At 46.1% G+C, this 12,980-nt stretch overlaps 2 protein-coding genes across 2 annotated transcripts; both read right to left on the reverse strand.

The window, feature by feature from the left end:
• Positions 1–544: 544 nt before the first annotated feature.
• pou4f1 (POU class 4 homeobox 1) lies at positions 545–3,768 on the reverse strand. The gene is made up of 2 exons (XM_019884436.1): positions 3,228–3,768; positions 545–2,888 (listed from the first exon to the last, which is right to left on the reverse strand). Exons 1-2 carry the CDS (start codon positions 3,348–3,350, stop codon positions 1,872–1,874), a joined length of 1,140 nt encoding a protein of 379 aa, XP_019739995.1. The 5' UTR covers positions 3,351–3,768; the 3' UTR covers positions 545–1,871.
• An 808-nt stretch (positions 3,769–4,576) lies between these two features.
• obi1 (ORC ubiquitin ligase 1) lies at positions 4,577–10,389 on the reverse strand. Its single transcript, XM_019884637.1, has 6 exons — positions 10,177–10,389; positions 9,857–9,992; positions 8,563–8,654; positions 8,002–8,223; positions 7,806–7,894; positions 4,577–6,566 (listed from the first exon to the last, which is right to left on the reverse strand). The coding sequence occupies exons 1-6, from the start codon at positions 10,246–10,248 to the stop codon at positions 5,288–5,290; spliced, it is 1,890 nt and encodes a 629-aa protein (XP_019740196.1). The 5' UTR covers positions 10,249–10,389; the 3' UTR covers positions 4,577–5,287.
• Between the last annotated feature and the right edge of the window lie 2,591 nt (positions 10,390–12,980).

Raw genomic sequence — 12,980 nt, forward strand, 5'->3', positions numbered from 1 at the left:
ATGAAATACATTGTTACGCGCGTTTCGTTCAGAAAGGCAAAGGTTGATTTCCGTCTTTGCGATGCCACCCCCAAAAAAGCAAGACATTTTGCTCCAAATAGTGCATCGACAATTGCCTTTTGAAATGGCTAAAGACACACAAGATTCTGCAGGCAGCGTGATTTTTTTTTTTGGGGGGGGGGTGGAATGGCAAGCATTTCCCTTTTTAAAAAGTCCTATCTAAAACTCGTTTCAGTTCTTCGTTAAACATAAATTTGTTTCCTGCTTCAAATATTTCCTTTTCATTTTTTGGGAGCTGCAAAAAAAAACAATCACCTCTATTTAATTGACCTGAATCAAACGAACTCACACTGCATGTTCCGCTCTTCATGCAATCACATCTGGGTTGAGTTTGTGAACACGTACATGTTTTATTTAGGACAAGAAGATGGAATTCAAACGAAGGCCTTAGCGACCGTCGGCTCCTTGATTTTCGATGAATTTCAAACACTTGACATGAAACACCACAGGAAAAGTCTTCATTTTGTGTGCCATTCACAACCAGAGAGGCAAACTTTTAATTTTTCGATTTATTCGAAGATTGCTGGAACACACCTCCCTGTTGAATTTGGCGTATAGGATGAACAAAATAAATAAGCACAGTTGAAGGTAAGAGCAAAAGAAAGGGGGACAACAAATGCGTGTGCATGACAAGTTGTGAGGAGAGCGCAGCTCAAAAGACAATTCCAGGGCGCACGCGTCGTCGCAGCTCTGTAAACATATATGTCGTTGTGCACGAAGTCGAAAAAGAAAAAAAAAATCCTGACAAGGTTTCCCTTCACATTGAACACGACAAACAACGTGGTGATCTTCATGTGAACACAGGCAGTTAACAGTGACTTGACACCATCACAAGGCAAGTTCTACAGCAGTCGACGGCTCGACCGTACCAAAGAATATGAATGAATAATTCCTCTTCCGATAATGCATAGAGTGCTTGCACTGCAAACTAAAACACTGAAAGTACCTTTCGGTTTTGTTTTCATCAGCAGACAAGGCTTTTCGTGCTCTCTGGTTGTTGTTTTTTTCCCCCCCTTTTTTCTTGTTAACCTTCACGCGTGACGCGATCATTTTAATTCTAACACAACTCCAATCTTGTGATAAAGTGATGTACGTATTTACAAAAGACGTGGACGTTTCTTATAAATAAGGGCCTTTTGTGCAAATCGAACGAAAGATGTCCACGGCAGACGCGGGAGCCTTTACTCGAGAGGATTAAAAAAAAATGCTGCCTGTGAATGTGGATTCCGTGCAGGCCAAAGTTTTCGTTGACAGCCAGACGATTTCGCAACGGAATTTGAATTGTAGCAGCCTCCATCGCGAACATGAATAAAGACGGAAATAAAATACTTATGAACAAATCAAAGTCACGTGGATTATTCTTGAGCGACTCCGACGAGAGCCAAAGCAAAAATACAGTATATACGACAATCAATGAGGTAATTTGTGAATGGCTATTAGTGGAAATAATAGGCCTGTTCGGAGAAATCAACTCGCTTTTGGAAACCGTTTTCCCTTCCCCGCGTCTTTTCAAAGGCGACGTCGACGTCGCTCAACTTTGCCCCCCTGTTACAGGGACGGCGCAAGGTGGGTGTCATCTGATATTTGCATACTTCACATTCACCGATAACGTGAAAAAATAACCAATATATATATATGAAGCCTCTTCTAGAATGACCGAAGCCCGTTGCTCACCGGCGTAGAAACTCGCCAGCGACAAAAGACTGAAAATGGTGTTTGTTGTTGTTGTTGTTTTTTTTTACTGCAGTCCATTGGTCCCCAAATTCAGTCACAAGAACTTTTGTTTTTGTGTTGGTCCCCGCAGCCTAGCATCAGTGGGCGGCGGAAAATTTCAAGCGTTTCTGCTTTTGTCTTTGGTTGCAAAACCACACTCGCACCACGTTCTTTTTCAAGTCCAATTTCTCAGCGATGGCTGCAATTTTCTCCGAGGAGGGCCGCGGCTGAACGGCGAAGTAGGCCTCCAAGGACCGCTTCTCCGGAGCGGCTATCGAGGTCCTCTTGCGTTTCTTTTCCCCTCCGTTGAATATGTCCGGCTTGCTCATTTTTTCCCTCTGGGCCCCCTCGGCCTCCTCCAGCCAAGCCTGCAGGATGGGTTTGAGCGCGATCATGTTGTTGTGGGACAGAGTCAACGACTCGAAGCGACAAATTGTACTTTGGCTCAGCGATCCCACGCCGGGGATTTTGAGATTGGCCAGCGCGCCGCCCACATCCGCCTGGGTCACCCCCAGTTTGATCCGCCGCTGCTTGAAGCGCTCCGCGAAGGCCTCCAGCTCCCTGGGGTCCGTGTCCGAGTCATTGATGGACGGCAGCCCGCTGCCCGTCAGCCCGGGGCCCACTTGGCTGCCCCCGTGGTGACCCGGTAAGAGGCCGTGGTGGGTGAGAGGCGAGTTCATGCTCATGGCCGCCTGGTGCGAGAGGTGGCTCAAGCCGTGCATGTGCGAGTGCGGGTGCGCGTGCGCGGGCGCCGAGGCGCTGGAGATGAGCCCTGCGCCGCCGCCGCCGCCGCCGCCTCCACCGCCGCCGCCACCACCTCCGCCTCCGGGCCCGTCGTGCCCGCTGGACATGAGGGCGAGAGAGGGCGAGCTGATGTGGTCCATTAAGTCCGGGGGTTCCAGGTTCTGGTGGTGGTGGTGGTGATGGTGGTGGTGGTGATGGGCCAGCGGCACCGTGGACGTCGACGAGCACGGCACGGTGCTCATTGTGTGGTACGTGGCGTCGGGCTTGAACGGGTGCGTCTTGCCCTGGGACACGGCGATGTCCACTGCCGCCAGAGCCTCGGCCCGGGCCAGGAGCGTCTCGTCCAAACTGGCGAAAATGTTGCTTTGCAGCTGCGGGCGGGCGGAAAAAGTCAAAGAAGCGCTCAGAATGACGAGGCGTTCGTTTCGCGAGAACATGAATACATGCATCTGTCAGTTGGGACTTTGGGCGACACAGCTGAGGTGTATAGCTATTTCTCTCTAGAAGCAGGAAGTCATAAAAAAAGCGAAGTCGATATTTGCGCGCTTTGAAAAAGATCACAGAAATTGCAGCGGAATACCCGAACAAAAACAAAATATCAGCGCGCGTCAGTGCGCCTTGGAGCGACCCGTTGAATTACGCCCTGTCGTCGCTCTGCCACAGCCCTCGACTTCGAAGCCGTTCAAGTTGGACGGAGAATGTATTTTTACCTGTGGAGTTTGTAGACAGGCTCTCCGGATAGCCTCGGAGCTGGAATGCAGGGTGGTGTACTTATGCTCCGGCAGCGAAGGGTGCATGGCGAAGTGCGCCTGTTTGCTGTTCATGGACATCATCTTGGCGAGCTCCCCCAATAAAAGTGCGCGGCGCAGGGGCGAGGGCTAAAACGGCCAAAAGAGCCCGAAAAGGCAGTCCTTGACACCGCCAGTGATCCTTTTGTCGACGCGCTTGTGATGCCGCCGAGCGCGCGCTCTTGTGTGCGTGTGTGCGCCGAGTCGAGCCTTGAGCTCGGAGATCACAGAGATGCCTGCAGTCTCTCACGCGCACTTTATCTGTCTACTGTTTCCCCGCTGCTGGGATGAGAGAGCCTCTTACACCTGAGCGCCTCAGATCTCGTCTAGCCCGGCCCGGCTGCTCTCGCGAGACAGAAAGTGCCAGAGCAGCGAAGAGGCTGACAGATTAAAAAAAAAAAAAAACTGCTCTCGGGGCACAGGCACGAACGTCACGAGACGAGGCGTCCGCGCTTTTTAAGGACTCGCGCCGCGGAACCGGCCCCTTGATTCTTTGTGATGGGAGGCGAAAAGCTGATAGCAGAGTTGAGTTCGTTTCGGCGGCCATTTCTCCCATCCGTGAAGATTTCGTCCCCGCGAGGAGAACGCGCGTTCACGATGGGAGAGATTGCTCGCGCAAGAAAAGAGTCGATATTCTTCATCCAAATTTAGTTCAAGACAAACCGATCTTTACACGCATTTGAGGATATCGTGGAAAGTAATTCGTTACCATTGTGTTAAAAACTTCAATGTAAAATCTGTATGGACATTTGCAGTTTATTTTATTATTATTTTTTTATTGAATATGTTTAGGGAAAGCAAAAATAAACAAAATGAGATCATTGACTTCACGTAACTCCACCGGCAGAAATGAATGACAACAATTCTGGCTTCACAATGACAATCAACGCTCCTTTTAAATTGGAGCTCTCTAATAACGCAACACGTAAAAAATGTTTGCAGTGGTTTGGAACAGCACAGCGGCGACAGTCGTACGGGTAACACAAATATTTCACAGCCTTCTTCACTCCGGTACAGCGAACGAGCAAACACAGTTACGCTCAGATTTGACCCAATTTGGCGCGTGGCACAATTGTACGTTTCATGCTGGCGCAACGGACAAAAACAAGGCAACTCCATGAACACACGATGAAAATGTACCACATCGATTGTTTACAAAGCACCTTCATCCTCCAAGCTCGTCGCCTCTCCAGTGGAGCGCTGAGCAAATTGATTTAATACTCCAGTGTAACCTTCCTTGTACAGTCCTTATCTAAATTAATGAATCTCAATGAATTAACTCTTCATTTATTCAAACCACAACGGTTGTCCAATTAAAATTTCATGCGAGTGATTAGCACTGTGTGAAATACACGTGATATCGTTAAATTTGCATAATAAAGTGCTTTCTGGAACAACTGAATTACTATGTTTGTGTGTGTGTGAGTGTGTGTGATGATTTTATACATCAAGCTCTCAGCCGTAGAGAGTTGGCGCTTTTCTGCTTTAAATGACAGAAAATAAATAAGTTACAAGAGGGATTTTGGAAGTGCGCCTAATAAAGAGGAAGCGTCACAGAATTTGTCATGTCAGTCGCTAAATTTACTGAACGCAATGTAGCATTTCCACCTAGCTGAGGTGTTCTGAAAACGCCTTTTTTGAGGGGGTAGGGGGGCAATGTTACATTGTATACTTTCTCTTCCCAGTAATCTTGCATATCTAACAGCTTCTAGGACAAAAAGGTCAGAGAGGAAACAGTATGACAACAGTAGACAGGCAGTGCTAAGTAAAACAGCAGTTATTTGTCTGATAATTTCAACACTAGAAGACCAGACTCTATTCACCGCCTTCCTATACTGGGGCTATCACAAAAAAAAAAGCAATCAGACCTTCCTGTTTTTCACAGACGGCCAAGGCGCAACTTTTGATGGGCAAAATCTTGTGAGCAACATGCGACCACAACATGTTCCAATGCAGAGGACGCAGGGAAGTGTTTGAAAACTTCACATGAGCTTTGAAAGTTTCGTTGGACTGCTCGTGTTAAAGGGGCTGTGGGACTTTCGCTTGGTCGGCTGGCCAGCGTTGAGTGCGTGTCGCTCTCTCGATGCGTTCGTAGGTTTGCCGCCGGGGGAGGAGGAGGCGTGGCGATCCCGGCGCGGGCCCGCCGGGCTGACGGGGCCGCGGGGACCGGCCCGAGTCTCTTCCACGGCATCGAAGAGCAAATCAAAAGAGAGCTCTTCGGCCTGGGACGTCCCTCCGTGATCCACGCCGCTCTCGTCTACATCCGACGCCAGCGACGGAGGACATCCTTCTCCGGCACGGCGGCCTCCCGAAGCCTCGTTGTTATTCGCCGTGCCGCGTTGCGCGACGACGCCAGAGCACGCCGGCGGATCGGGGACCAGAGTGTGGTCGAGATCGGCGGGAAGGGAGGACGCCGGGGAGAGCTGAGAACCTCGGCTACTGGAGCTGTCCACATCCAGCATCATGGAGTCCAACTCGGAGATTTTGTTGAGGTAAGCGGCGTCCATGGAGGCCTCGCTGGACTTTTGGAAACTGTCGGGCTCGTCGGCCACAAAACCGTCGGCCGAGGAATCGGTGGGCAAGACTTGTTTACTTGGACCGGGAGACGATTGCTCATTGGATTTGGAGAACTTCCAAGACCCCCAAAAAACAGGCTTCGGCGGCTTTGAGTCGTCGGCGGTCCGAGACAAAGTGAAACCGAACTGGTGGTCCGCGGCCGTCTCGGCTGTACCGGGAACATCGTCAAAATCGATCCTCCTGAGATGAGTGACGGGCTTGAAGGCAACTTTCTTGTCGCGCACGCCGGGGCTCCTCAGCGTCAGCGAGCGGAAGGCGGACGAAGGGGTGGAGGGCAACAAGTCCGAGGACGTGCCGTCCAAGTCCTCGCCCTTTTTGGGAAGTCCACGGGGATTCGGGGGAGAGTCCTTGTGATCCGCGCACGCAAAGAACATCAAACTGCGAGCCTTGGAAAGCGTAAGCGGGTCTGCCTCGGGATTGCTGCAGATGGAGCCCCTCTCGTGATCGCTCAAGCTCCTCATCATCATGTGGATCCTCTGCTGCTGGCTGAGGGATTCAAACCCCGGCGTGCTCTTTTTGCACGCCTCCTGCAACTCGGCGCATCTCTTTTCTGACATCCTGACCCGATTCTCCAAGTCATCGATGTACTGGTCGCTGCGCTCCAGAGCCCTCTTCAGGTGCTCAACGTCTCTCTGGTACTGCTGGATTTTCGCTTCCAAGGCAGCAACAGTGTAACGACCAAACCTGGGGATGAATTGCGTGTTTTAGAGTGGAATAGTGCGTGTGTGTGTGTGTGTGTGTGGGGGGGGTTACATCCGATTTTAGCATTCCGAATGAAAGGAATTCATTCAAGCCACCTAACTGACCTGAAGCACAGATTTTGCTTCTGTGCAAGACATTCGACACAGAGTCAAATCGGGGAAGATGAAGTTGAAAGAAACCTTCCATGCTCGCAAAAGCGCGTGAAACACTTTCACTCAAAACTTGCGGTTTTATTCCTCAAACCACTTTCAGCTATCGCACAATAAAGCCTCCAAGTCAAATCAGGCGCAGATGTGCACGTGTGGGTTAGAATGAAATATGTTGTTCCTGATCTTAGCATTGTAAAAACGCCAAGGTTGGTATGTGACTATTTGTTTGTTTATTGAATATCGAAACAGATGACTACAATTTGGTAGAACGTAAAAGGGAAGTACAAAAAAAACTTCATTTACACGTTCAAAGGAAGTAGGAAGAAGTAAAGAATAAAATCATAATTATCTAACCCTACCCCTTGTTCTTTGTGTATTTTAACTTATTTATATTTATAGTTCATGGTTTTACAAGTTAAACTTTTTAAAAAAATCTCCAAAACGAAAAAAAAAAATATAATTATCTAACCCTACACCTTGTTCTTTGTGTATTTTAACTTATTTATTATATTTATACGTTGATGGTTTTACAAGTTAAACTTTAAAAAAAATCTCCAAAATGAAAAAAAAAAAAAGTAAAAAGGCTTTTTTTTTGTAGAGATCGGTTGACAACACATATTTTTGTGTTCTACTTATTTTGGTGGTGGAAGCTCACATGCTCTAATACGTTGGTCGTCGCATATTGGCCTTCACGACGGCATTCAACAGCAATTCAAATTTTAAATCACGGCAAAACCAGTGGCGGGCAGTCAGCCGCTTCGGAAAACTAGTCGACAACGGCTCCGGACAGCACGACAGTTCACTCGGGGTGGGCTCAGTGTGAGGTGGGTTGAAAATATTGCGCCAAAATATGAATTGACAAGGTTTGGCCTTGAGACGTGAACAAGGTGCGTCTGTGGACTTTAAGTTTGTCACAAGAGAGAGTCTTGTTCCGCAAACAAGAATCGCCCTTTCAACCGAAATAAGGTACTCACTTCTGTGGCGATCGACTGACCGGACTTTAAGTTTGTCACAAGAGAGAGTCTTTTTCCGCAAACAAAAATCGCCCTTTCAACCAAAATAAGGTACTCACTTCTGTGGCGATCGACTGACCACCTCAGCTTTCAGTCTCATGTTTTCTTGTACCAGGTCAACATTTTGAGATCGCAGTGCTTTATTCGCCTGAGGGTGACAAGAGTAGCAGAAGGCCTCAGCGTCGGGTGTCTTTTCACAAAGTACTTGATTCAAGGTCCGGAAAAGGGAATTCTACTCCGTGAAAGGTTGCCTACCTCCTTCAGTTTGTTCATGTCCTCTTTGACCTCATCGCAAACATTTTGGGCTGTTTGCAGCCTCTTTGCCAATTCCTCCATGAAGCTCGGGTCCACTCCTTTGTCGTCTGCTTGCGCAGGGTTAATCGTGCAGGGATCCAAAGCGGTCCTCAGCTGCAATTCCAGACTTTGATTTTTGGTTTTCAGCTCTTCATTCTCTCTGACGAGACCTTCAATTTCTTCCTGGCAAAGGACCAATTGCAGAAAATGCTCATTTTTGCACACGAACATCATTAATTTACTGAAAACTTGAAAATATATCATCCTGTCAATTAAAAAAAGGAAAATACTATCTTTGTAGAGAAATTTTGAAAACTGGGGCCAGTTTAACTCCCAAGTTGAACAAATGGGCCTTTTAGCAACAGCAACTGCTCAGATATGACTGACCCCTCCCCAAACTGTACGTGTTTATTCTTTACATTTCACAATTTGTTTCTCAAATGAAGGTTTGTTGGTGTACTTTAAAAAAAACAAAAACAAAAAACATTGTCTCTGACACAATGCGGTCTGATGGACCAATACCTCATACTCTCGCAGGAGCAGCTCCCCCCGAGTTTTCCTGAGACATTTTCTCACAGAGGGGCTCTCGGTGTGCTCACTTTCATTTGTACCTCCTGGAACAGAAGGCACAAGAACAACAACACCGAGATTTGTGGCTAAACTTGCACATTAGCTCAGACAAGGAGCGGCAGAAAAAGTTGAACTTCTCCAGAGGGCTGTGCGACATGGCCCAAAATTTGTTTCACGGTATAAATTGCATCTCGTGTCACAGCAACGGCGTATAGCATCATACAAAATCAGGGCGAAAAAAACATGTTGAATTCAATCATAAGTTCAGAAATAAATCACGTGTGAACACGTTAGTTACCTTAACAGGCTCTCCATTAGAGAAGCTAAACTGATAAAATAATAAACGAATAAACAAATCAAAATTAGGGTGAATCAGAATTAAAAGGTATCACTCCATGGATGCAAAATGGCACAAACAAAAAAAATATCATTGCTAATATTTGAAATGAAAACCATACAAGTGGCTTCTCGTGAAGTTTTTTGATCATTCATTCAAATATCTGCATCTATGGATTCATTAGCCTTGACCGATTCTGTTTTCAGCCGTGGAAAAGAAAGCAAGTCGATTTGAGTGGAGATGGCAAACATCAAAATTAACACACAAAAAAAGAACATTGCTGAATGGACGGTTGATGCTGACAATAGTTGTGCACATCTTCTCTGGAATGCTATTTTTCTATTCCCTGTAGCCACTATTGCTGCTTGAAATGATGCTAATTTCTCCAATGTGGGACTAATCAAGATCCCTCCATTATAAATATTTATAACATTAGTGTCATATACGTTTAACCTTAGAGACCAGCTCCTCTCAGCTGACAAACGCAGTGACATCCTACTTCATTTGCATTCCCCCTAGCTGACACTGTCACTTATTACAAAGTGACTGGGGAAAAAAACGAAAAAACAACATTGCTAATGACCACTTTAAATGTTTTGACTGGCTTGAAATTTGATGGCGATTTGACTCGGGGTTGCTTGAGACTTGAAGTTTGCAACTTACACATATAAGACTTACTCCCACCTCTGACAATAACCAAACACTGCTTTGATATACACCTAAAGGGTCAATACATGACCCACAGCTCCAAGTTTGCAACTTCATACCACCTGAAAACATCAATGACAATATAATCGAAAAACATTGCTCTCAGGCTGTGTGAGGGAACATGACAATCCGTTTTGGAATTTGGAAAGAGTTGCACTGGATCTCTACAGATCTGCAAATGAGTGTCTTGTGTATGCTCACCGATAATTTCTCTGCAAGGGTTCTCGGTCGTAATGGGGACTCTGCACGAGGGGCACTGGCTTGCTTTTTTTAACCACATCTCCATGCAGGACGAACAGAAGACGTGATGGTTGCCACAGATGACCGGCTGTCTGACCTGCAATACATTGACAGTCTGTTTGCTACGTCATACTCGACTTAGGGCAGTCAAACATTTTCAAGACTACGTTGTAGCCGACGTTTGTGCTTGCACAAACACTTCCGGCTTGTTCTCTCGATTGCTCTTTCACGGCGGGAATACTCCCCCGTAGTTGTCGCTGCGGAAGAAATGTAGTAGTTACCTTTCCGAGGCATATCTGACAGGATATCGGCAGAGTCAAACAAAGTGTTGAAGTTTGAAAGTTGTGAGCCATGACTTCAAACGGGAATGTGACACGCGCTTTGTTGAGGGGGGTTCAAATGAGCCAACCGGAAGTCCGGAAACGCGCGCCAAATATGATGCGGAAATCCAAATCGGGCTACGGAAAGTCTAACAAGCCAAAACACTTTGTTACGCAAAACAACCACACACTCACCCAATAATTCAAAGTAACAAATATAAAAAAAATTAGAGAAAAGAATACTTGAAAACAAGTTTTATATTGCTGTCTCTTGTAACAGTGGTAACATTTATTTTCAAAAACAGAATTTTTTTAAAAATAGTTCTTATATAAGGAACGGGTGTCCCACAAGACATGCGCACAACCCTGTTAACTTTTTAGAATGGTAGAAGAGGAAAAACGGAATCACATGACACGCTGGAATTGATATCATCAAACAATTGTTCCCAAAAAATGGATCGAGCAAAGGTTTTGTCACCTCTTCTATTTTTCACAGTTTCATAAAATAGTCTTGGTTGGATGACTCGAGTTTGTGCATCCCTGTTGAGCGTATGGTAAGAAGAAGACAATTCTTTTGTACGTTAATTCCATTTTTTCAGATTTAGAGAAGTAAATTAATCTTATTGGTCACATCATGTGATACTTGCCCAAAACAGTCTGTATGTGTTTCAAGGGAAAATGCAGTCTATCTGCATCCCAGCTGCTGAGTTGCTCATCCCTACTGAGTTGCTTAAAATAGGATGTAATTTGCATAATTCAACATACCTTTGGAAAAAAAAATGTTACAATTGAAGCGATATCAGCATAAGGGGTTGCCACTGGTGTAATATTCTTCTGGCTGATGAGGCAGTGTGTACATGTGCTACACATTGCTTCCATGCGGGATGAATTTAACTTGTAAACAAATTCAATTGTTGCTCAGAAGTAAACTCCTATGTTCTCTTTGTTGTGTGAAAACATAGAGAAGGGCGGGTTTATTTCTCAAAAAAATAATAACTGGTTACATACTCTCTCTCCGAACTAAAAATAATATCCCGACTGGTGGGTGCTGCATGATTTATTTACATCTTCACGATTCCTCCATTTCATTTTATATCCAGTTGATAGTAGACAAAAGTGCGTGATTGTCTTGTCTTTTCAGTAATTACTCAGCAATCAAATTATACCATTCTCATCACAAAATGATTCCCTTGTACACTTTGCCTCGAAAGCTATCACTCATATCTAAACCAACATGCCCCATGCTTCATTTATCTCCAACCGGGACATGTCCCCAACACAATTACAATTGACTGCTTCCAAATTAATCTGTTACACTGATTCCAGTTTGTATGTTAGCGCGATGTTTCAGTGTCCATTGGCCACATTCGAATTTCATCCACCACAGACACAAGCACTTTGAACAATAAAAGATAAAGGGCACACCAATGTTGTTTGCAGGCACCGTTTTTGTTTCACCATCGTAGAACTTTTGTCTTGAACAACTCAACGCTACCTGAAAGAAATCGATGAACTGCAAATGATGCCTCCAGCATGTGTTTGATTATTACAGCCTTCCCCCGTGTACACTGCGGTACATGTCATGTTTATATAAATTCTGTATTAGTTGTGTTGTGTACGGTATGATTAAAAACAACAAATGGTCTCCAAATCATCCGTACCTGCCTACTATACTTAGGTGAAGCCAAACAAATGCTGCAGGATAGCCACTACCTGACTGAACGGCAAGACATTTTCAATCAGACCCATTTTCCCTTTGCGATTGCATTGCTGTGCAACAGGCTGCTCATTAATTGGCGACAGTCAATTAATCACTGCTGCTACAGACGGCTGCATCTATTGATCTTGTCCAGCACTTATTTTTCATCCCTAAATGACAGCAATTGCCAGATTTGACCAGCGTGTGTAATGGACGGCAAAGAACCAATGACCCGAGTGTCAGTCTCACCAGTGGTGAGCACGGCCGCCCAACCCCACCCCCCAAAATGCTGCCAAATAGCGTCTTTACCATTTAGCTCGGAAAGGTTTAGACTGCCCTAAGAGCACGGCGGCGAAACAGTGAGCGCTGGTGCTCAGGTGACCTTTTCTGTTTAAGGCTTAATCTCTGACAAATGCTTGCTTTAATTAGTTTGATGCCCCCTGCCTGGACTGCCGCCCCAGCCTGCTCCCCTCACTCTCACTACCTTCCTCTGTCTCCCTTCTGCAATCTCACATCAGTGTGATTTAGGAATGATTTAGCCGCACGATGTAGCCAGAGGCGGCACGGTGGCCGACTGGTTAGCACGTCAGCCTCACAGTGCAGAGTTTGCATGGGTTTTCTCCGGGTACTCGGGTTTCCTCCCACATGTATGGCAGGCTGATTGAACACTCAAAATTGTCCCGAGGTTTGAGTGTGAGCGCGAATGGTCGTTCGTCTCTGTGTGCCCTTCGATTGGCTGGCAAACGGTTCAGGGTGTCCCCGCCTACTGCCTGATCACAGACGTGATAGGCTCTGGCAAGCCTGCAACCCTCGTGAGGATAAAGCGGTTCAGAAAATGGATGAATGGATCACAATAATAATGATGATGATGATGTCAACATAGTTGCTACCGGCATCAACACAACACCATTCCAAAATCATATTCAGTTGCTGATTTAGGATGTTAAGAAACCGCAAGTTAATTACGCCGTCGTTTTGTGATACGGCACCAGTCTCCGACGTTAGCACGTAGCCGCTAAAGAGACTGTAAACATTGATGTGCAGCAATGGGCACGAGGCAAGAGGT

The sequence above is a fragment of the Hippocampus comes genome, unplaced genomic scaffold (genome assembly GCF_001891065.2).
Source record: "Hippocampus comes isolate QL1 unplaced genomic scaffold, H_comes_QL1_v1.1 scaffold21, whole genome shotgun sequence".
Taxonomy (NCBI): Eukaryota; Metazoa; Chordata; class Actinopteri; order Syngnathiformes; family Syngnathidae; genus Hippocampus; species Hippocampus comes.

What these genes read in the sequence shown, in the direction of transcription:
- obi1 (XM_019884637.1), bottom strand. Translation starts at nt 10,248, where the DNA reads ATGGCTCACAACTTTCAAACTTCAACACTTTGTTTGACTCTGCCGATA. An exon ending in GTCAGATATGCCTCGGAAAG is followed by an intron (nt 9,993 to 10,176) that starts GTAACTACTACA and finishes AATGTATTGCAG; the next exon opens with GTCAGACAGCCGGTCATCTG. An exon ending in GTCAGTCGATCGCCACAGAA is followed by an intron (nt 6,567 to 7,805) that starts GTGAGTACCTTA and finishes ATTCATCCCCAG; the next exon opens with GTTTGGTCGTTACACTGTTG.
- pou4f1 (XM_019884436.1), bottom strand. Translation starts at nt 3,350, where the DNA reads ATGATGTCCATGAACAGCAAACAGGCGCACTTCGCCATGCACCCTTCG. An exon ending in CCTGTCTACAAACTCCACAG is followed by an intron (nt 2,889 to 3,227) that starts GTAAAAATACAT and finishes GCCCGCCCGCAG; the next exon opens with CTGCAAAGCAACATTTTCGC.